Here is a 25,197-nt window from a genome sequence, read left to right on the forward strand (position 1 = left end):
GGTGTAGATGGAAAACTGTTAGCGAGTGTACGGGGTGTAGTAGGTAAACGATTGTTATATTTTCTGCAAAATGAACTAAATAAAGTACCAGAGCATGCACGTACGCTGATGAAGGAATAACGATCGATGTCGGGAGCAGGGATCGTGTTTAAAGTGAAACATTATTATTTTTCAAAGGAATAAGAAACACTTTATTATATATATGTAATATAAAAATTAATGGTAGTAAACCGTTTCCCTACAACAACTTTTTATATGTGACTTTGAGTTAATAGGAAAATATATATAACTCAGTAGACCTTATTACAGATTGGTAGAATTTTACAGTAGAAATGCATAATTTGTCTGAAACAATAATAAGTATAGTCCAAAATCTAAAAATGGACACTGTACATCAGTCGAACAGTGAGTAACGTTTTGGAAACTATAACGGGAAACCAAATATAAAAAAAGCCTTTGAGAAGTTAAAAAATAAATAAAAAATCATACGGGGCATACAGGGGCATAACCGTGTGTCAACGGGAAATACCATCATTAAATAAGAGCTCTTATTATGGAATCATACAGGCACCTTAAAGTGTATAAAGCTATACCTGATGGAATATTTTATAAAATTTTGAAAACAATGAATATATATACATGTTTATTACTTTCATAACCTTGTGGCCGTTTCTTAACATATTTGTAACAGAGAATGTCTATGTTATTTAATATACAATTAACAAGAATATTGTATGTAAACAGAATAAAATGGCCTGGCTTCTATTTTTTAGTAGGTTTTGTAGATGATTTCACACACGCCCCACTTGATTTCAATAACATATTCTGATAAATTTCGTTAATTCTAAGTATTCTTTCATCAATTTTGAAATATTAAAAAAAACAATAACATTTCAATCCACAGACAGCAAAATAATAGCTAAAAACACTTTTGTGATAAGTAAGATTTCGGTTACAGACCACTAACTGTTTTGCTACTACCACTATCGACATAATAACCGGGAAGTTTATTTATTGCCAACAGTTATTCATGCAAAACCTGTTCTCGATTTGTGATTAACATAATTATATATATAGTTTAGATAGAAATCTAAAATACTTTAAAACCGAAAGAAGACAAGCTGTTTTATAGGTGGTGAAGATCTTGTTTTGTAAGTAGAAAAATATAGTTTGACTCTAGATCTATAGCTAGTTACAGTACATTTTTATGATTGTTTTAATTATCATCCTCTAATGCCTATGACGTCAAGGTTTATAAAAAAAAATATAAACATATTTGGCGAAAAACATATACTTTCATTTTGTTGAGAGAAATTCATAACTTTTTATTTCATGATAAATCATAATTTAGCCAAGTATGATATAGAACAAAATATTAAGATTATTGTTGTATCAAATTCTGAAGGAAGAGGGTGGTGTATGCACAGGGGGGAGGGGTTCACGATGTGGTACAATATGTATATCTGAAGTGTTGTTGTTGTTTATTATTTTTATGAATTTATTAACAGGAATAATAAATTGCAAACCATGGAGTGAGTATAAAGTAGTTCTACCTACATGTACATGGAAAGCAGACAGTATAATAACACTGTTTAATCGTTTCTTCGTTCTTTTTCTCACCCAAAATGTTGTTACAATTTTGAACAGAATTGTCTTTATCTGTTTTGGAAGTATTCATTTCAGCCAGTATTAAATTTCTGCAAAAAATATAATAAATATAACGATGATGTAGTGATGATGATGATGATGATGGATGAGATGATGATGATGATAAATTATGGATGATGATGATGTTTATTATCATTATTATTGTCATTATTATAATTATTATTATTATCATCATCATTTTTATAATTATTATTATTATTAATATCATCATTATTATAATTATTATTATTTATATTTTTTTTTTATTATTATCACTAATATTATTATGATGATGATGTTGTTGTTTTTGTTGATGATGATGTTGTTAATGATGATGATGATGATGATGATGATGATGACGACGATAATGATGATGATGATGAATTATGGATGATGATGATGATGTTGTTGTTGTTTATGATAATGAATGACTTTGATGAATAAAAGTGATGATAAGTATCTTGATGATAATTAATGATGACTGAGGTCAGATCTGTCCAGCATTCATTCACTCACTTAATCCCTTCTTGGATGCACAATTCTTTTCCTCTTATATCTAAGTGGGTGCATAAGAATATAATACACGTACTGGCTTAATAAATATTGCTTAACATTATAAACAAGAAGAATCTATAAAAAAATTAGCTATCCTAATATTTTATTTTAGAATGGCAAGAACTATCTTTTCATTTGATTTCATAACGGCCAATGAGATTCCCAGATTTCAGTTTGTAATTTAAAATGACCAATGAAAATCCTTCTTACATTCGATTCTTGCCGTGTTTGCTACATGTAAGATATAGTCAGTATGTATCATGGTGTCATGGTTAATTAAGGAGTCAGACTGGTTAACTTTGATGTTTGACATCTTGAATTAATGATAAACCAAACTTGACTTTGTAGTTGGACCCCTATTATTTAAGCACCGGCATCCATTGGATCCCTGGAAAATCAAGTGATGAAAATCCCTGGGCATTAAACTAGTTAAATTATATTTACTACTTCACGATATAAGTCTCGGGACATTAATATATTTCACTAGTTTACAGTTTTCTATACATCAATGAACATAGTACAAATGTATTATAATGTAAATACTTAGTTTAAAAGCTCTACATTTAAACTTCGGCTGATATATCATGATCTATTGTCAGTCAATATTTCATAAACGAATTTAAACATCCTGCTTTTATAACGAATGCGAACATAGTTTTTTAACCTAATATAAACATGAGGAAAGTATGCCAAATCATAAAGATACAGAAGTTATCAAATTATTGTTTTTTGCTCGTGAATATATTGACGCTTATTTGATATACTAGTATCAAAGACACAGAAAAAGGGCTGGATTACCTGCTTTTTCCAATGCTTAAGGCCCAAGACCACAGTTATTTTTGCTATACGTTCTATATAGCCTAAGAAAGAAATTGCAATTTTCTAAAATCATATAGCTCAACTTTGTAGAACTATGAGAGAGACAAATATAGATCTACGAGTATGTGCTATAAATGACTAGTTGACCAGCTACCCTTTTTTTCAAAATGTCCACCTTTATGAACAGCGTATAAAGATATTTTGTCATGACATTAGTAAACAGGCAAAGCCCCTATTAAACTGAACAGTGTGTATATGTTATCATCAACATTCATATTTATCTATCATTTCATATCTACTCTGTAAATTATGACTTTTTAGCGATGTCTTTCAATACAAACTTCTTAAATAATCAGAATGAAACATAGAAACTATTTCTCTATCACACATCTATGCAGTTTTTGCGACTTACGGCCGTGCATATATTTTGACGTGACGTCATTTGCGTTATAAAAATATAGTGTAAAGACGCGCTAAATGTTTGCGTTATACTATAGGCGCGTCAATGAGAAATGACTGTTTTTCACTTAAAACGGTCTTTATTTATGGTATGTGATAAATAGAATATTAAATTCTCGTAAGTTTATTACTGAATTTATTGAACTCGTTTGATAAAATAATATCAAGCTCGCCAGAGGCTCGTATAATATAATTTCATACAACTCGTTCAATAAATTCTGTATTGAACTTACACTCATTCAATATCCTCTGGCAACAAAGGGCAAATAACTGTGGCCTGTGGTCTTATGGCAAGGGTAACACGCTATTGACATACAAAGGTTAAAAAAAGGTGGCGTATGAATACAATGTTTCCAGGCTGTAAAGATTGACACACTATATTGTAAATTCCCTCATTAATTATGACTTTGTCATATCAACAGAACAATGACTGCTGCTGTCGTAGGAAGTAGACAAACGGATGTGGAAGAGTTTGGTTATGACGTTCAAGTTTCCAGTGACCCGAAGGCACGACTCATGTACTATGTGCACAGTATCTACAACGTCCTTGACATGACCTCGATACCAAACATCCAGAAATTGAGGAATGTAACATTCTATCTTATTTGTTTATGTATTTTTGTTATTTATTTATTTATTTATTTATTTATTTATTTATTTATTTATTTATTTATTATGTTATGTTATTTATTTATTTATTTATTATGTTATTTATTTATTTATTTATTTATTTATTTATTTATTTATTTATTTATTTATTTATTATGTTATTTATTTATATATTTATTTATTTGTATTTTGTATTGTATGACATTATACTTATATTTTAAGATATTTACATATAATTTGATAAATAAGATAACGAGCTTTTCAATATTTATTTATATTTTTTAGAAATACGTGTATACATATCAATATGTTCATAATATTACATAAATGTAGCAATGAAATTAATTGATTTATTGTAAATCACTGTACATGTTGTATAAAGACAACAACTTTGATACAGTTTACTTTCAGTAAACTAAAGTTTAATTAATTTCCAGCTTTAGTTTGGCCTATGTGGAGTGCGGGGGTGTATTGTCAGTTTATTTGTCTTGTTCTTATCTGGTTATAGTGTATTCATTTCGTTTTTTTATAATTTGTTTCATTTATATATTTTTTTTATTTATTTATTTATTGTTTGTTTGTATATTTATCTGTATATTTATCTATATATTTATTTATGCATTACCATTTTGTTTCTTCTTTGTTTTCACGTAAAATACTGCAGACATTACTATCATATTTTAAACATGGAATACATGTATAATAACCTTGACCTTGTTATCACAAGATGGATTCTGTCAAATATTAACCTAGACCTCTTTATTACAGAAATTACAAAAGTCATCAGCGACTGACAGACGCTGAAACGAAGCAGTTATATGAGCTCTGTAAAATACTGTCACCAGATAAGCTTAATAACAAAGTCATATTCCAGGTAAGTTCGCCTGTTTTTATGTCTTCTGTTTTCATGTCATCTATTACGCCGCTTGTCTCTTCGTTTCTTCTTTTCCAACTTGATGTTTAACTATGCTTTTTTAGTCAATTCCATCTTATTTGTAGAATCGGAACAAAGGGAGATAATAAAAAATAATATGAAAAATGTATGAATGAGGAAAGTCTTCGAGAGTCATCACCCCTACTTAACAGGTTACTCTTTCACATTTTGGTGATCTCTTTAAATGAGAGACCTCGACCAAAAACAAAGCTGAAAAAGGGGTGGTTATAATTATATAAAAAAACAAATATATGTGTATAAATTTTATCATCAATAATAATATTACTGGAATTCTATATGAATTTTCATCCAATACTTTATATTGTTTCTAATTGGAATAATTATTTCTCTTTTAATAACATAGCTATTATTTTACGTCCAATAGACCAACCTAATATATTACCATATCTATTATACCTCACGTAAACTTTTTACTATGTCGCCGAATATGTGACGTCATATATACTAAAATAAATACAAAAAAGAACTAATTTTATCATATAAAATGCGTATTAGCCATTTTTCAATAATTTGGCGGCCATCTTGGTGGCCATCTTGGATTTCTCAAAACGTACCATGATTTGACATGTCTACCCAAAATTTTTGTAAACTTCAAATATTTAGCTTTACATTGGTATAACATTTATCCATGGACCATTTTTAGCACACAAAAGGTCCCCAGGGACTGTACTACAGGGTGTTATTGCGATCTTTTTCTTTCTTTTTTTTCAAATATTCCCCAGGGGTGAGTCATTTAAGAACACGTTACTAGTTCTCTCCCCTCGCAGTAATCAGTTTGGTGAAAAATTACATTAAAATGTTGTTTGTTGCTAATATGTACTGTTACCCAGGGAGACATGTGTTTTATAATTATGCATGCATGTATTTGTTTACATTACACAGAATTACGTTAAGGCCATAGTTGTTTCGCCGAAAACATTAAGAAGGGCAAAGATAGGGAAAACACCATGCCTAGATGTGCAAGCCTGTGTTTCAAAGACCCCAAACCACGAAACGATATGGCGTCATTAACATTGCTTTTTTCATCGAAATGACGCTATTGCGTATCGTCTTATCGTCTTATCGTGTTGTTGTTGTTGTTGTTTTTGTTGTTTTTTGTGGGTTTTTTCCACCCAAAAACTATCTGGGCTGTAGGCACACATGTTTTTGCGTTTTCGCATTTCTTACCGTCTTTTCGTTCTATCGCCCTTCTCGATGAATAGATCGAAAATGTGAGACATCAATGACCCTAACCGAATACCGTATATTTTTCAGGATGATACCTTGTGTGGACAGGACGACAACAAATTCTACAAAATCAACACCACAGAGCATAATCTTATTGTGTCAGAAGCTCTAATTATCGGTAGGTTTATTTAGCCCAATCCTAATAACACTAATTAAAGGGACTCCATTGAGGTCTAAAAGCCTAAAAACATGAGATTAGAGTTCGAACATGGATCAGCTTGGGCACATAAAACAGAAAGATAATAATTAATAAATACTCAAAAATAATTTGAAAATCGTATTTTTGTGCTATTCAAACCCTGAAACGTTTTTCAATTTTGGTCAATTTTTCATGATAAGACTTTATGTCCTAAAAAAACTATTAAGATATTTCAAATCAAAAGGACCAAGACGTTTATAAGATGTACCGTCTTTTATAACAGACGATTTAATTAAAAGATAGGCTTAATATTTACATGTATAGGTACAGAATTCTCATACTCACATGCGATAAAGGCATGTCAGGAACATATTTTCCAATTCATTGTGGAATCACTGATTTTAACTTTTTTGTTTTCATTTATTATTTATCAATTACGCACACATTGGGTTGCATAAGATTTATTACAAGTTTGTTATTAGCAAATAAAGATCTGTTTTTTTATAATTTCTATCCGAACACCCCTTTGTAAGGCTTATTTTGATTGGTTTAAAAGAGATTGCCTCCTTTGTCCTGATTGGCCAAAATATTATTGATTGCAAAAGGAGGTAAATCCGATTTTGGTGAAATTTCTGCAAATATTTGATTGACCTAATGGCTTAGCTGCTAATTAACACTTCTTTTATTACATGTATATTGTAGGAGGAAAAAGGTGTTCCGTGAAAAAATTAATGGCGTACAAAATACCTTGGATCCAGTGGATATATATTGGTCCGATGGAGCATTTCAAACAACAATATCCAAGCCAGTGGTGCACCATGATGTAAGGACGTCTGTCTTTTTGGAGAATATTCTTCTAGCTACTCATCTGACATTTAAAGTGAACATTTTTTGTAATCCTTTATCGGTTGGTGTTTCTTTTTTTTTTTGCGCGCGCGGGAGGAAACACGTGACCGGACATTATTTAATACACGACTAAATATTGTGGCTGCGGGTTCATTTTATTAACATATGCAATGTATTGTACGTAATACATAGATTAATAGAATTATATAAGTATCTATCATAAACTTAGTCAAACCTTACAATGACGTACATGTATATAAATACACTGTATTATAGTCTCATTTGATTGAAGTATAGGCACAAAGAATTCAGTAGCATAGACGAATGGTACTTTAAAACAGCTGCAGAACAACGCTCTTTGCTATTTTCATAGTTTTTCTTGATTCAAAATTTTGCTGATTTCCTCTAGATTTTGATTGATTTTCGCTAAAATATAATTTGATATTCAAATTTCGAAGGGGTTTCATATTCTAGCCAGATCGCCGGAATGGCCTTGCATGAAGTCTCAACAGGGTGTCGTTATAGTGGGATGACGTCATGATATCAATTATATGACAAAACGCCAAGAAATATTCACACTGTGTGTGCGTGTATGTTCGTATGTGTTCCTTGTGTTTCTTCTTGTTGTTTTTGAAATAATTAACGCTTATTTGATGTGCCTGATTTTTTGCCTACACAATTATTTTGAGTTTCATACATGTTCATAAACTTTAAAGGCAGAAAGGGAATATATATATATATATGTTTCCCTTTAAGAAAGGGCAAACGTGAGTTTTATAAAATGGCGTTATATCACCTAAAGAAAGTAGCGCTGAGATGAATATGAAAGAGTTTGTCATAAAAGTAACAAAATATATGAAAGTGTTTGTCAAAAAAGTAGCAAAATATATGAAAGTGTTTGTCATAAAAGTAGCAAAATATATGAAAGTGTTTGTCATAAAAGTAGCAAAATATATGAAAGTGTTTGTCATAAAAGTAGCAAAATATATGAAAGTGTTTGTCATAAAAGTAGCAAAATATATGAAAGTGTTTGTCATAAAAGTAACAAAATATATGAAAGTGTTTGTCATAAAATGTAGAAAAATATATGAAAGTGTTTCTTAGTTTAAACATATTTATTCCCGAAAGTATATATAATGTACATACAAATATATAACAAACAAAACATTTTTACACAATGGAAAAGGATGAGAATGAAAGACAAGTCTTATAGAATTCTTCTCCTTTGGCGAACTATATGGTTTGTCTTAAATAAGTTTATAATTAGTATATACTAGACAAGGGAATAAGCATTAATTATACACACATAAAAATATATATTTATATATAAACTTTTATAGAATAGATTAACTACAAGTAGATGTCTAAAATGTAAGAATATATATAAAAGAAGAAAACAAAATAGTAGAAAAGAGAAGAAAAAGGGTGAGAGAGGATTTAGTCTCAATTAGAATGGATCTAAGTAAATCTTTTCGTTTTTTCTATATAATTTTGTACATTTTTAAATATAATAACGTTGTCCTGGTATGTAAGAGATGGGTCACCATAGAGAAGTTTATGAAGGTTTATGCTGAAGTCTTGCAAGTTAAGAAGGAGTGTTCTGCGGACGGCATCGTATGCACAGCAGTCGAAAAAACAATGTTGGGTAGTTTCAATTTGCCCACAATTACACAAAGGGGTAAGAGAAATGTTTTTCAAAAACAGGTGGTGATTTAATGCGCTGCAGTTCGTTCGAAGCCGAGTGTGAAGGACACTGTGATAGTCTGTTATGTCGGAAATAGCTTTTTATACCTAGACTAGTGTTATTATGTTTTATTGTATCCAACTATAAATGAAGGTTATCTTATCTTATCTTAAAGATTATCTTAAGATTATCTTAAGACATTGACATTATACATCGATGTTGTGAATATAGTACACGTACAGGCAGATCTAAAGAATGCTCATGTTACAATGAGATTTCATAACCAAATGAAATTTATCGAACGTTACGTCAATATAGAAAAAATCGTCCGGTACATGGTCCTGTCCGGCAGACGGTCTGAATCTAGTATACATGTATGTATTTTGGTCAATAATATGATCTCTTTTTCTATAAATAGTTTAAATTTGGTAACAATTTAGATCCTCCAATATTTATGCCTTTGTTTACAGTTTATCCTCAAAACTTGCAGACAGATTCTCTACACAACAATTATTATATTTTGTTTGTTTGTTTGTTTGTTTCATTTTACGCCTTTTCCCAACAGTATTTCAGTCATATTGGCGGGTAGTTTCCTAACCATCGTTCCTGGAGAGTTACACCAGTACTAGCTAGACTACCTTCCTCCGAGCTAAACTACCAAAACATCTCCCGAGGGTCGAACAATTATTATATAACAACAATAATAATAATGCTAATGATAATCATTATCATCATCATCATTATTATTATAAAACATTCGGGCAATTTATTTCAACACACATTTCACTCCTTTTTTTCTAAATTAGTGTCCCAACAACGAACGGTTTATTGTAATTTTCATTAATTTATGCGACATGTACTTGTATATAATTTTCCAATTAAACAAAACAAAGTATTTAAAGTATAATTACTATTTAAATTCACATATAATAATAAACACTTTATTTCATGAAGGTAACATATTAAGTAGTATATCTTATTTACAATACTGTATATCATACATTTTAGCTCTTTCGATTAGTATTAAAAATCCCTGATTTATTCAACATACTTTCAGCTATTGTTGCAACATATGTTTATATAATACTTTGTACGAAATTTTCTGGTTCAGTGAATAGTAAATTACAAAATATACTTAAAAGTGAACGGGAGTTGGGAAAATTAACCGTGCATTTTTACGATACGGTAATAAAACGACTTTTAGCTTTCCACTACTCTTCAATTACCTCCCTTGAAGTTTTAGGGGGCGCTTACATTACTTCCGCTTTCTATCTGAACGGTTGCAAGATGTGGAATTCTGTGATTTTCCTGTTTTTAGCATGTATTTACGTAAATGCAGAGCTTCCAAAGATAAGATTCGAATACAAATACAGTTTTAAAGGGCCACATTTAGTGCAGAAAGACCACAGCATCCCATTTTGGGAATATAACGGAGGTAAAGTGAATTTTAATTTGCCGGAAGTACACGTGTAAACAAAACATACATGTATGCATGAACCATATGTTTTTTGTCTAATTAACATTTATGGCAAATAAAGCATTTGATATTTCATTAATATTTCATATTGTTTGTTTTATGCATTTTAATTGGTGGCAATTATTTTAAGACTTGTAAAATGTTTAAGCAAAGAATTTTGTTTTATGATTAGTGATCTGATAATGTTTCTTGTACTGGTAAATGTAGGGAATTAGCTGGTGATTAAAGAGATATAATAATATATATAAATGTTGACAACATTTTTAATCTTGAACTTTTTGCATGCAGCTAGTAGTTCAATATATCAGATGATACGGGCTTGTTATAGTTTGTCAAGCTCAACGTCTTATCAGTTATTGCTCATAAACGCATAGTTTCATTAAATATAAAAAAAATGTCTACTGTCTTTAATGAAGAGTTTATCAAATTTTCTTTCAATTTCATGTTCCATAATTAACAAACGGTACGTTACGATACCGAAATCAACTTGATTTCGGTAAAGTTACCGAAATCAACTTTTCATTACCGAAATCAAGTTTTCATTACCGAAATCAACTTATAAAATCACAATTAAGCGTTTTATTATATTTTTTTCATTATAATATATAACAATAGGTTAAGTTTGACTTTCATGCAAAAAATCAGTTCGAAATAATCATTAATAATGATATTAGAAACAAATAACTAAATATCAAGATTATTCCCTGATTTGTCACGAACCGAAATATATGTTACAATACCGAAATCGACTTGTAAAATCACAATTAAGAGTTCTATTATATTTTTTCATTATAATGTATTACAATAGGTTTAGTTTGACATTCATGCAAAAAATCAGTTCGGAATAATTAATAATTATGAAATAAGAAACAAATACCTATATATCAAGATTACTTCCCTGATTTGTCACGAACCGAAATATATGTTACCATACCGAAATCGGCTTGTAAAAGTTAAAATAAACATTTTCAAAGATCTTGTTTAATTAATTAATATATAATCATTCAAACTGAACCATAAACATAGGAAAATAATATTTAATTATAAAAAATGATGATGTTATAGACCAGGTACGTATTTACGTACCTGTATAGACGGATATGTATATTATATATCATCAGGGAATTCCCCAGACGCTTTTAGCGCATCGGCACCGATGCGCTAAAATTTCAGAACAAGAAATCCCGATGCGCTTAAAATTATCATAGCGCTTTAAAAAATGACCGATATTCCTTTCTATTGTGTCTATAAGTTAACCCCAATTAGCCAAATAAACAAGCCAATATACATGTCCTGTGTAGATAATTACCCGAGGCGTATACACAACCCGATACACTGATTGCCTTGAGACTGTGTGACGTCACAGACACCTGTCATCGATGTCTGCAGACGACTGTTGGTGCACTTTCAGGTGTTGTCAATTACCGTGTATTGAGATGGGTGCAATTTAACCGCGGCCAATCTCATTAAAATCATATCCTAACTGTCGCTTCACTACCCTACGCTTCGTAGCGAAGAGTAACGGAGCAAAAACGATGATCTGATTTTAATGAGATTGAACCGCGGCATGTGTGATATTTACATGTTTCAGGTAGGTGAAATACATTTTATTGTTTTGATAGTATAATTGGCATTAATTGACTTGCGATATAACAGTTTGATATTTAGGGATGAATGGGTTAATTGTCTTGATATAAGTGTAATGTTTAATTTCATCTTTCACTTTCTTACGACCGTAACGTCTAAGCAGTACTGTAGTATTAAGATTTCAAAAAATAATATGTCTAACATGAATAAGGGAAGCCTAGTTCACTATCAATTAAAGAGTTTTTGTGAGCAATGTCGTTGAAACTGTCTCAGGATCATTTTGCTATTTAATATATACATGATAATCGTATTTTACTTGGATTAAACTGCATAGATATTCAGAATAAATTTGGTTGATGGCTACTTTAACATTGAAAACATTTACGACTGTTTATTATCAACTTGCAACTGAGTGAAAACAACAACAAAAACTTTACATCAACAATCCCACTTAGACTAAGAGACATTGGTCATTTTCTTTTTTAATTGAAAAAAAAGAGTAAAAATATCTTGTAAACTGTTTCTGTTAACTGAATCCCCAAAATGTGAAAAAAAATAATTTTGCAGATGGACAGCTTTGTGAAGTGCAATCAACTGTCCATGCCCCTTAGCATTGGTTTGTCAGGACATACAGGAGCTGGCCAGGCACTTTGGTGTAGATATGGAGCAGTGCCGCAGCCACTGGCACCAGGTACGTGCCAGTCTAGAGGGGATTGATCAGTCAGCCGACCAGACCATGATCTGGATTACTGGCAACCTTTCTACCAGTCATCCAGCTCTTTAAAGAATTGCTGCTGTGGGTCTCCTCCTCCCAACCTCTACTGCAGGTAATTATTATTAAATTGATTAATTCTTGAACATTAATGAAATTCCAATGACAGTTGCAGATGTGTAACACTTTGCTAGAAGTTTTTCAACATTTCAAATATAAATTTTTTTGACTTCGTTAAGTTTAAACAGGCTAGAAGTTTTAAATTTTCAAAAATTCATAGCAAACAAACAAAATAAATAAATGACATGAGGTTAACATAAATGATTATTAATTTCAGATTGTGAGCGAGGATTCAGCTGCCTGAAAACAGGAATTGTCTCTCTGTTTAAGTTCTAAACTATCTTCTTGCCGTCTCCCTTCAAGGACCCCCATTAGAATCTTTCAACTTTGAGAAGGCAGTCAAGGCATGGAAGGACAACAAACCTAGATGACAGGCCCACTTTTAATGATGTTAATGAAGAAAAAAAAACTGAAATATACTCATTTAAATGGGACACACACATACATATAAATGTTGATCACATGTTGTGAACTTGTGTTTATATATAATTGTTTATTTATTTGAATTGTTGGATATGGAACAAATAAATAATAAAAATTAAGAAAATGTTTATCAAGTGAAAAGCTTTCATTATTTGTTTTAAAACAGCCCACAGCAGTATATTGACACCTAAAATGGCAAAAAATTTCGACATGCGGTATGGGGGTCAACACCCCCTCCCGCACCCACCCCCGTCTAATTCAAAAAATGTAGCGCTTAAAAAAATTCCTGGGGAATTCCCTGATCATGATTACTTCCCTTGTTATTAATGTGTTGCATTACCGAAATCAAATCAGATTTCATTTCAAAGATGAGAACAACCCCTAAAATATTTGCATGAATTTCAGAAGTCTATGAAAAAGGTATTTGAGTGAGTTTTAAACTTTGAATTCATATCGCTTATTTTCAATGTTTAGTCTGATAACATTGCAGCGTATCATCTCTTTGATGTTTCTTAATGATTTCAAAATACAAGATTAAACAAAACTGTGTTTGAAGTTATTCGCCTAATTTAGATCACTATTAAAATAGTTGATTGGAAATTATCACAGTATTTAATTTAAATCCAATGATTATGATTTGATTAAAATAAAAAGACGTAGCGGTAGCCATTCATCATAACACAATTACTAATAAGGAGCAAGCATACACGTGCTCGGACAATGGAGGTGTTAGTTGACATAATTAACATACTCGTTAACCGCAATCCTTTAATATTCATCGGCGCATATAGTTCTATATTATACATATTTCAGATCTAGTAAGCTGGTAAAAATATAATTTTATATTAAATAAATTGTCAAAAGACCGGTTTTAAATTATTTGTAGGGGTGGTCGCTAAACGTTTCCGTAAAAAAACATTTCGGTATATGAGACAAGGTGCTTTGATATTATTATTACCAAATCGCATATCAGTTGTTCCAAAAATGTATGCAATTTTTTGATGTCCCGGATACTTAACTACATATTCTACTTATTGAAAAAGTGTTAAGTAATGATTTTATGTTGATCGATTTAAAATCATTTTAAATTTCATATCTGTAAACAGCATAAATTTATGGAATGACTGGTATATATTTATATGATGAAAAAAATGGAACACTTTATACTGACAAATTTCAATTATGAAATGTTGCAACTTGTACGATATGACATGCTGTGTATTACTGTATTAAGTAAGGTGTGAAGTAATTAAGACAGGAGGTACAGTTGACATATATTGTATGTTAAAGATAAAAGATTATAATGAACCATCTGTTTATTTCGTATTAAACATTTAAATAAATGACAAAAATATAAAAATATTATAATAAAGAGTCCCCATAACATATGTTAGTGATTTGTTAATATATAGTTGAACTGTTCAATAAAAGAAAGACACAAACTTTCCAATTTCCAATTTTACTGCCTGATACATTATACAATTTTTATGGAACATTTTTAGAGCAGTCGAATTATATATCTGTATTCAAATTTATAATAGAAAATCATAAACTTCCGGTTGAAGTTGGATATTTTTCTTCATAAAACATAAACATGTACAAAATTTATAATTATCTTTAACTCATATTACAGAGTATTTTATTTTTCCATCATAGTCCGATCATAGCTTTTTAAAAATACGATTTTATTTAGAAAATTGTTATGCACGACAATCACGTGCAGATATATAACATGCTAATGTGGCGGTATCAGACTTTTTCTTAAATCATTATATACATGCATTCTAATATGAAATGGTATTAGTCTTCTAAGACATTACATAAAAAACATTTTCTATCATTTAATGGTGTACTATTTGGTTTAGTCCATCTACCTGGGTCTATGTGCAATCTATGAGATGATACTCTTAACCTAGTGAGATCTTTACAAAACCGTTCAACATTGATAATATTTAGATATGGTTGAAACTTAAAAACAGAAATATGTCTATAAAATAGAGCTCTACTAGAGTTATCTATTCTACTATCTACTAATTATATACATAATTTAAACTTCACCGCTGATTTCGGTAATGCTAAACACATAACGGGTTGTTTAGAACAAAGGCTAGTAACTCAATAATTACATTTTTGGTAATAACATCATTAAAATAAAATGTTTTCAAAAGATTTTTTAACTGAAAGTCTATTTCACTATTTTTCATCAAATAATGAAGAAATAATAGCAATATTTTAACTAGTTTGGTTTTTACGAGTTGATTTCGGTAATGCTAAACACATAACGGGTTGTTTAGAACAAAGGGAAGTAACTCAATAATTACATTTTTGTAAATAACATCATTAAAATAAAATATTTTCAATAGATTTTTTAAGTGAAAGTCTTTTTCACTATTTTTCATCAAATAACGAAGAAATAATAGCAATATTTTAACTAGTTTGTTTTTAAGGGTTGATTTCGGTAAGGAAAAGTTTATTTCGGCACGGATTTATATAAATCCGTGATTTCGGTAACTTTTCCGAAATCAAGTTGATTTCGGTATCGTAACGTACCCATTAACAAACAGTTAAATGAACATGTATTTTCTTTTCAGATGCCATTGCCAGTGATGATAATATAAGAATAACTCCATCATTAAGAAGTAAAAAAGGTATGTAAATATTTCCTAATCCTAGTTTAAATATTTTTTTTAATTTTTCATAGGATGCACATTTCAGAAATAATTTCAGAAGTTTCCATTGAGTTAAATATGTTAGTTTTGTATAAAAAAAATTCTAAAATATCACAGTTTTAATTATTCATTCAGTCAATGTGCACAGTTGCCTTATTTTGAGTGCTGTATGCTAACCTTCTCAAAGGTTTTCTTGTTAGGGATAAATGTGTGTAATTTAGGGGGGGAAAAGTTGGTACTGTCCAACCCCAGACTAGATAAATCATGTTATGCCCCTGTTTCCCCACAATAACCTAGTAAATCGTAGGTCCCTAGCAGAGTTTTGTATTAACAGAAGATTATTTAGAAAGATAATCCTTGAAAAAAAAAGCTTTTAAATATATGTTACTCTCTTGCATTACAGGATCAGTATGGACAAAGAATGCAGCATCATTCGAGCATTTCTCTATAGAAGTTGTTTTCAAAGTCACAGGACGTGGTCGTGTGGGAGCCGATGGCTTGGTATTTAAAACATTTCAGATAGAATAAATAGAATAAGATTTTTTAATGTATGGCAGAATATAGGATGTTTCCCCAAGTTAAGAAAAAAAAAATTTAAAAAAAATTGTCCTCCAAGACAGACTTTTATACTCCTCAAAATCAATTTAAAATTTTTTTTTGTAATTTGCATTAATTTTATTTCAGTGGGTTAATTCTTAAAACAAATGAATAATATGCCACTTTTTACACCTTAAAATGTATGAAAAGGGCAGTTGCTTTTTACTAGAGGAAAGTATATTTAAAAATGTAAATTATCTGTACTAGTCAACATTGTTGACAAGGGTACATCAGTCAAAATAGATTTTGAGGTTTTTCTGCCTTAAGGAGTTTTGACATGAAAGAAGACCGTTGTCAAACTGTCAATTATAACATTTCATAAAACCAATGCCCAATAACTAATGCATTGTTCTTTATAAGTATTAGTCCTTAAGCTAAGAAAATAAAAAATGTAAAATGATAAGAGAAAAGATCACATTTTCGGCTAAAATTGATGTTGAATACATACCAGCTCTTTTATCATTCAATTTGTTGTTTATCAACATATATTGGGAGCAGGTGTGTCATTTATAGCAAATAAGATCATATTGCCAGCAGAGAAAGTAAACAATCATAATTCCTAATAATCCTTACAATTCCAAATTGAACTCTCTTTAAATATCTGAGAATAAAGTGAAAAAGAAAGTTTACTTGTACAAGAATATATATAATTATATATATACACTATAATTTGTGGGTGCCAAATAATTAAAATATAGCAAAATTGTAGCATAATATTTTCCTTAAATTTTGTGCAAAACATTTCACTCATTTCATGATAAAAACAACCACCATTTTGCACTACTGTGTCACTGGCAATAATTTTTGTCATTAGAATTTAATAGAAAAACTAGATCCTGTTTTCAATAAGATAAAAGACCAGATATTGACTATAAAATCAGCCAAGAAAAGCATGACTATCTTATGAATAAATTTTCTGTTACAGGCAGTCTGGTTTACAGAGATGAAAGGAATCGAGGGTCCAGTTTTCGGAAGTAACGACTATTGGAAGGGTCTGGCGGTGCTCTTTGACTCGTTCGACAATGATGGCCAGGTAAGTTTGTGTGACATGCACAAAATAAATAACCAGAAATATGCTAGATGTCCTGCTAGGAATGATTATATGATTGTTATCTGCCCTTGTGATGAATATGAATGTTTCCAGCCCTATTATAAATATTTCCAGCTCTTCCCATATCTAATATGGATATGGATACAAAATGTAATATTAATAATAAAATTATGTGCCATAGTCCATAGGAAAAAAAACACTATAATAATATTTTTAGTTCACTAAACATTCATTTTTGGAATCAACCCTCTTTTTTACAAATATTGGAGTAAAAAAAGGAGTTTAGAGGTTACATGGACTGTGTTGAATATTTAAGACTGTAAAACAAATTCAGAATGGGTTAGTTTCTTGGTAATTAATCTTTGAGATTTTCCCCAGAATGTCATATTTTGCAGTTTGCATTAGATGAGTTTATGTATTAATACTTCTGAGTAGGTTATACTCACTAAACTTTGTTATTCAGGCTTTTAGTGCAAGGGAGACAACCCCTCCTAAATTACTGTCTTATCCAGTTGCTTCCCTTGGCACTATTTTGCTGTAAGATACTGACATAGAATTGATTTTTAAATAACATTGTTTTCCAGCGCCTTGAGGAAGGCAAGCTTATTAAACAAAGCAAAGGGGTAACAGTACCAGCACTTATATGTTACCATAGAAACTGTACTCTTTCTCTGAAAAACAAAGAAAAAAACAACAACAAAAGTTTAGTCATTTATCAACACTGTTGTGCTTTTGTGAATAGTTTCAGAAATTATTCTACGAAGATGGCAAAATCAGATTTTGACTTAATTGTCAGTTGTATCTGAAGTATTTCTTAACTAGTCCGTATGATATTTATGATTATATAGTCAATTCTTGAAAATTTCCACTAGTCTGCACAGGCTGTTGGACAACTTTCGCAACTCAAACAAATGATTTTGCCATCCCTACTACTACAAATTTAAATCCAGACAAGTATATTGTATACTTCCTGTATGGTAAATATGCTCACAGTGTTGAAATTCAAATAATGACTACTTTTAGTTTGTATAGAAAATAACAGTACTGTATAGGCAATATAGATTTAGTATCCAGTGTTTTTTCAACCAATCGGATTCTTATTAAACCAAAGTTATTGAAAATTGGGAAAAAAATATACTAAGTATTCACAAAAGTCAAATTGTGAATTTTGAATAGTTATGAGCAACGTTGCGGACTAGCAATCTAAGGACCGTTAATGCGTTATGTGCGTGGGTTCAAACCCTGTTATGGCTGAGCAGTTGTTTACTTGCAGAAGAAACTTTACACAGTGCGCTCAGTACTGGTTGGTTCCAGGAATAGATTTAAAAGTGTGTCTGTTAGCCACTAGCTTTCTACACAATGGAATAAAACATAATTCTTTATACACCAACATTTTACAAGAAGAAAACATATATGTAAATGGATGGGTTCTGTTTTAGCGGATGGTTTCCTAATCTTTTAGTAGATGTGTTTCCAAACTGGAATCATTAAGATAAGGGGAGAAAACACTGTAATGTAATCAGAAGTATATGTGTATAAAAAAACAAACTTGTATGTAAAAATCTGTTATAGAAAAGTAATCTCTTCTTCTTTTAGCACTGTCCTGACTATAGACATGTATATTAACATTTATTTAGATAACCTAAGGAATATGACATGAGTAACAATGCTATTCCAGTGTCTGTTCTAGGAGGGGGGATGGGGGCATTCGCTCATATTTTTGAGAATTCCCCCCTATTTTTTCAGAGGCAGGGGGAAATTTTACATAGAGAATGAAGGGAAAAGATCATCAAGTGTAATAAATTCTCACCTTTCGATAAAAAATACCCTCTGTTTTTGGAATCCTGGAATAGACACTGCTATTCTAATCTGTTGTATTACTCACATTGATTGTGCAAAGTTGTTTTTGTCCCACAAAGCCCACACTCAGGGCGAGGGTATATACAACATAACATGTGCAACAACAGTGATACAAAACTATCAGAATTGCAAACTCATGAAATTTTCCTTTCACTATATATCTTCTGTTTAACCATTAAAACAAGTCTTAATCATACTTAAAGAGATACATAATTATATTGTTTTTTTACACATTTGTTACATAACCTTGAATAACTTGAGAAATATAAGGTATGGTACGGGGTTCAAATTTCAGCTCGCATACTCGCAAACTGCGAGTGAATTTAGAACATTGTGAGTGATTTTATCTTTCGCTCGCAATTTTTAGCTCACCTGTCACAAAGTGACAGGGTGAGCTTTTGTGATCGCTTTTCGTCAGGCGTCCGTCCGTCGTCCGTCCGTAAACTTTTGCTTTAAATGACATCTCCTCATAAACCACTGACCCAATTTCATCCAAACTTCACAGGAATGTTCCTTTGGTGGTCACCTTTAAAAATTGTTCAAAGAATTTAATTCCATGCAGAATTCTGGTTGCCATGGCAACCGAAAGAAAAATCTTTAAATATCTTCTTTTAAACAACCCTAAGAGCTAAAGCTAAGATATTTGGCATGAAACATCTTCTAATGAGTGACTACCAAGTTTGTTCAAATAAAAGCCCTGGGGTCAAAATTGGCCCCGCCCCAGGGGGTCATTGATTTTCCCTATATGCATATAGTAAAAACTTAAAAAATCTTCTTTTAAAGAACTGTAAGAGCTAGAGCTAAGATATTTGGCATGAAACATCTTCTAGTGAGTGTCTACCAAGTTTGTTCAAATAAAAGCCCTGGGGTCAAAATTGGCCCCGCCCCAGGGGGTCATTGATTTTCCCTATATGCATATAGTAAAAACTTAAAAAATCTTCTTTATAAGAACCCAAAGAGCTAGAGCTAAGATATTTAGCATGAAACATCTTCTAATGAGTGTCTACCAAGTTTGTTCAAATAAAAGCCCTGTGGTCAAAATTGGCCCCGGCCCAGGGGGTCATTGATTTTCCCTATATGCATATAGTAAAAACTTAAAAAATCTTCTTTTAAAGAACTCAAAAAGCTAGAGCTAAGATATTTAGCATGAAACATGTTCTAATGGGTGTCTACCAAGTATGTTTAAATAAAAGCCCTGGGGTCAAAACTGGCCCCGCCCCAGGGGTCATTGATTTTCCTTATTTGTGTATAGCAAAAACTTAAAAATCTTCTTTGAAAAAACCCAAATAGCTAGAGTTTAGATATTAAGCATGAAACATCTTTAAGTAAATATCTACAAAGATTGTTCAAATAAAAGCCCATTGGTCAAAAGTGGCCCTGTCCCAGGGGTGTTATTGTTTTTAACTATATGTGTACAGTAAAAACTTAAAAAATCGTCTTTTAAAAAACCCAATGAGCTAGAACTTAGATGTTTAGCATGAAACATCTTCTTATGGGTGTCTACCAAGTCTGTTCAAATAAAAGCCCTTGGGTAAAAATTGGCCGGGGGAGGGGGGGGGCTATATACAGGTGAGCGACCTCAGGGCCATCATGGCCCTCTTGTTCAATTTCATAAAATGGAAGTTAAGAGAGTACCTGTTATAGTGTGCACATCGTCAGGATGTTGATATATTTTGTCGACTTCCTACTTGTAAACTGTGGCTTAAATGTAAAGATATGTTTGAATTTTTTTTATGCTTTTACTTCTGTTGGAAAATGAAACTAATTCAACAAAGTCAGACTACATGAAGGCTTTGTTTCAACATTTGAAAATTATCATGTTATATATTTATATTTAAAAAAACAACTTTAAAAATGATGGATTATCCTTAACTAGCCAGAAAGTCATCGTTTGGTATTTCTGTTTTAATTCAAAATCTTGTTACGAATGATAAGGAAATTTTTGTGTTTATGAATCGGTTAACTATTTTTACTTCCATGTTTATCTGGTCAGTATTTTACTTCAATACTTCAATTTGTTCAGTATTTTACTTGGATGTTTATCTATTCAGTATTTTACTTCGATGTTTATCTATTCAGTATTTTACTTGGATGTTTATCTATTCAGTATTTTACTTGGATGTTTATCTGTTCAGTATTTACTTTGATGTTTATCTAATGTGATAAACTTTTAGGACACAAATCGGCAAAGCTCAACAAAATACCCTCGTGGCTCGGCGGTAAACATCAATCACTTTCGAACATTCAGAAAACACTATTTTTATTTTACATTGGCTGCACATTTTATACCTTTTTTTTTCCAAGACCAGAATTATTGTCCAATCTGATCACAAACAATCATGACACAATGTTGACTATTTTTATTATGCTTGAAAGGTTATTTATTTGACAAGATGGAAGTATTTTTCTCAGATTTGTTTATCATTTGATGTAGGTCTGAAGTCTCTCGACCAAGAACTTGTGTGCAAATTTTCAGATCATTCTCTCACTCCGTTTTTCCAGGATCCTCGTTTGTGCAAAAATGACCAAAAAAAACAAAGTTTTAAGAAGGCTATATAAAGTTACTAATTGAGAATTTGGAAAAATATGGGAACTTTTGGGAAAATGAAATTACTCTTGACTTGGAATGTTAAGAATAAATATTGGTATTTATAATTGAATATGTTTGTGATCGGACTGACTGGGTGTTTTTTTTTCTTTCAAAAATTTCGTTGAATTAAAATTGATATATAAATTTTATCTCCGTATTTTTATTTAATTTTGGTTAAATATTTGCACAATCATTCATGAAGAGGACTTTTTTTACAGAAATATTGAAGTACTTTTACTTGCACTTTCCACTTAATATTTCAATTGGTTTAAACATATTTATTTAAGCTTGATTGCAAAACAAGTTCTTGCAGCTTATATAAATCACTTTTGAGTCTGCTTCCCGGAATCAACCAGAACTGGTGTCACATAAAGAAACCGGGTTGTTACCCGATTATGGCTCGAACCCATGACCCCTTGGTTAAGAGGCGGTCACCTTAACTACTAAGCCACCACTCCAATGATTGCAATAATTCATTCAAGTCTGCAGTCTTTGCATTTAAAGAAATTGAAAAGGGTGGCTTTTGTTCAAGCTTTATTCTCCCTTAAAAGACCTGCTGTCTGGAGTTTTGACCCTCTTTGAATTTGGAAAAATATGTCTGATAAATAAGGACATAAAATAGTTAAGAAGTCGTAGTTCCATAGAGATAAGAAAGTTAAGACTCTTTGACCACTGCAATGTTCATACATAGCTGACATTAATGAGTTTGCTGTGGTTAGAATTTTATTTGACTGCTGTGTTCTTGTAGGTCTGGCAATGAAATTCACATCTTTTTGGCCGTTTCATGTCATTACTTTATAAATAACCTGAAAGATTGGTTCTATATAAACTCTTAACAGATGCTAAGCATTCACAATTTTAGAAATTCATATAAATCCAATATAAATGTTAAGTGAAAAAAAATAAATATTGTATGAAAAAGAAAATTTTACTCACATGGCTTACTTACCCTACCCACACAGTCATTATCCATCTAGCAGGGAGAGAAAAAAAGATTATTTTAAGGCTGGCCTTACATGATTTCTATCAACCAGAGAGTAATGACTAGGGGTGTAACAATACAGCAAAAACCATATTGCAATATATTGCCATTCTGTCGAAGCGTATTGCAATATATTGCAATATATATTGTTGTGTATATGTTTTGATGGAGTAACATTATATATTATTATTATATGTATATATTCTTATAAGAAACTTAATGAAAATGTAAGGAATAAATAGAAAGTAAAGTGTCACACAATTTGATAAACAAAACTAGTTGCGCTTTAGATATTTTTAAACCAGGTTTTCCGAAGGAAAAAACTTGGTTATTAGATTGAGGTATGTCGGCGGCGCGGCGGGCGGGCGGATGGGCGGACGGGCGGGCGGGCGTAAACAATTTCTTCTGTGCGCAACTCCTCCTACATTTCTCAATGGATTTTTTACCAAACTTTCACAGAAGCTTTGTCATCAAGTGCCCTGGCGCATATTGTCGGGGTTTTGCGATTAGATAATATTTGACCTAATTATGGCCCTTTGTTTTTTTTTTCCTTATATAAAATATATAGTGAACAATTTCTTCTGTGCGCAACTCCTCCTACATTTCTCAAACGGATTTTGACCAAACTTTCTCAGAAGCTTTGTCATCAAGTGCCCTGAACATATTGCCAGGGTTTTGCAATTGGTATATATTTGACCTAATTATGGCCCTTTGTTTTTTTTTTCCTTATATAGAATATATAGTGAACAATTTCTTCTGTCGCCAATTTCCTCTCCTACATTTCTCAACGATTTTTGACCAAACTTTCTTAGAAGCTTTGTTATCAAGTGCCTGGCACATATTGTCGGGGTTTTGTGATTGGATAATATTTGACCGAAATTATGGCCCTTTGGTAATATTTTCCTTATACAGAATATATAGTGAACAATTTCTACAGTGCGCAACTTCTCCTACATTTCTCAATGGATTTTTTTGACCAAAACTTTCAAACAGAAAGCTTTGTCATCAAGTGCCGACTGGCGGCTCACTTAATTCCATGTTTTCTTCCAAGACATCATTCAATGTATTTTTTTTTTAAAATTGATAACATACTTTTCTTGATATCGCCAGAAACACCAACAACGCCCAATAATTGTTGACAAAAGAAAATGACAAGAGAGCGCAAATTAAGCAAAAATAAAGTACTGTTTACCTTTCTAAAACATTTGGAAAAAAAGGAGAATAGACAAACATAAATTTCTCATAATTTTTGTTTGAGGAATATTAAAAAGCCATAAATTCCTCCAAAAGGTTCATTAAAAAAACAAATGCCCCTTCATGACAAAGCTTCTGTGAAATATTTTGCTGAAAACCTGGTTGCATCGCATTGCGATGTTCCTTGTTATCTTATGTTGGCGCTAATAAAATTCGCCAATTAAAGATTTTATGCGAAATTTGTACAGAATTAGAAGGCAATTTATTGAAAATTATGAATTTTATAAAGTACGGGATTTCCAAAAATCGTACTGCGGTACAAAATTTTTTTTTCATATTGCAATATATCGGTATACCGGTAAACCGTTACACCCTTAGTAATGACTGTTTATTTATACACAGGATTAAATCAAATGTAACAAAAGTGTGTAAAAGTTTACTGATTAAAATTTATCACATAAACCAAGGCGCAGGAGTGTAATAAATCCATTTCATAAAAATGATATTACACTAGTGTAATCACACTTAATGTGATGTCATAATGCGATATATACGCACATAGCATTGATGTTGGCATAATACTATAGGTGTGCCAACGGAAAACAACTCTTTTGACTGTAAACCATTCTTATTGTATATATGTGATAAATAGAATATTGTATTTGTGTAGTTTCAATACTAAATTTATTCAACACAATGTTATGCTGGCATATTATGATTTTATTCATCTGTAATTAATTTACTATTAAATCTACACTCCTTCAATATCCCCAGTATGTCACTAATATTTGCTAAAATTCATTGATGTTTTTTACAACTGTTTATCTTTTACTGTTTACAGAACAACCCTCATGCACCGGTACATATAGTCACTGAAACTACTGTAATATATGAAAAGCCATTTTGAATTATGTTTCTAGATTCTTATTTTCAGCCATTTTATAAATACTCAGCCATATGACTGAATAAGGTCCTTACAATTAAGATGTGTAAAT

The 25,197-nt window shown here is 31.2% G+C and overlaps 2 protein-coding genes and 1 long non-coding RNA gene across 6 annotated transcripts in view; all 3 read left to right on the plus strand.

The window, feature by feature from the left end:
- The first annotated feature begins 997 nt into the window (after positions 1 to 997).
- LOC132754078 (uncharacterized) lies at positions 998 to 7,267 on the plus strand. Its single transcript, XM_060744672.1, has 5 exons — positions 998 to 1,151; positions 3,903 to 4,062; positions 4,856 to 4,963; positions 6,299 to 6,389; positions 7,113 to 7,267. Exons 2-5 carry the CDS (start codon positions 3,907 to 3,909, stop codon positions 7,235 to 7,237), a joined length of 480 nt encoding a protein of 159 aa, XP_060600655.1. The 5' UTR covers positions 998 to 1,151; positions 3,903 to 3,906; the 3' UTR covers positions 7,238 to 7,267.
- Positions 7,268 to 10,184: 2,917 nt separating this feature from the next.
- Positions 10,185 to 25,197, plus strand: part of LOC132754079 (protein ERGIC-53-like) — a 37,663-nt gene continuing 22,650 nt past the window's right edge. For 2 of the 4 annotated variants that reach the window (XM_060744674.1, XM_060744676.1), the window contains exons 1-4: positions 10,185 to 10,375; positions 15,851 to 15,907; positions 16,332 to 16,429; positions 17,451 to 17,558. In XM_060744674.1, coding sequence (XP_060600657.1) covers positions 10,228 to 10,375; positions 15,851 to 15,907; positions 16,332 to 16,429; positions 17,451 to 17,558 — 411 coding nt within the window. In that variant the 5' untranslated portion in view covers positions 10,185 to 10,227. Of the gene's footprint in view, positions 10,376 to 15,850; positions 15,908 to 16,331; positions 16,430 to 17,450; positions 17,559 to 18,160; positions 18,200 to 25,043; positions 25,062 to 25,197 lie in introns of all 4 variants that reach the window. The other 2 variants (XM_060744673.1, XM_060744675.1) reach the window with 2 other exon arrangements.
- Positions 11,532 to 13,558, plus strand: LOC132754084 (uncharacterized). The gene is made up of 3 exons (XR_009629039.1): positions 11,532 to 11,843; positions 11,972 to 12,831; positions 13,054 to 13,558. It is a non-coding gene; the product is annotated as an uncharacterized LOC132754084 (long non-coding RNA).

This window comes from Ruditapes philippinarum, unplaced genomic scaffold (assembly GCF_026571515.1).
Source record: "Ruditapes philippinarum isolate M1 unplaced genomic scaffold, ASM2657151v2 ctg971_1_1_1_1, whole genome shotgun sequence".
In the NCBI taxonomy this organism is placed as follows: domain Eukaryota; kingdom Metazoa; phylum Mollusca; class Bivalvia; order Venerida; family Veneridae; genus Ruditapes; species Ruditapes philippinarum.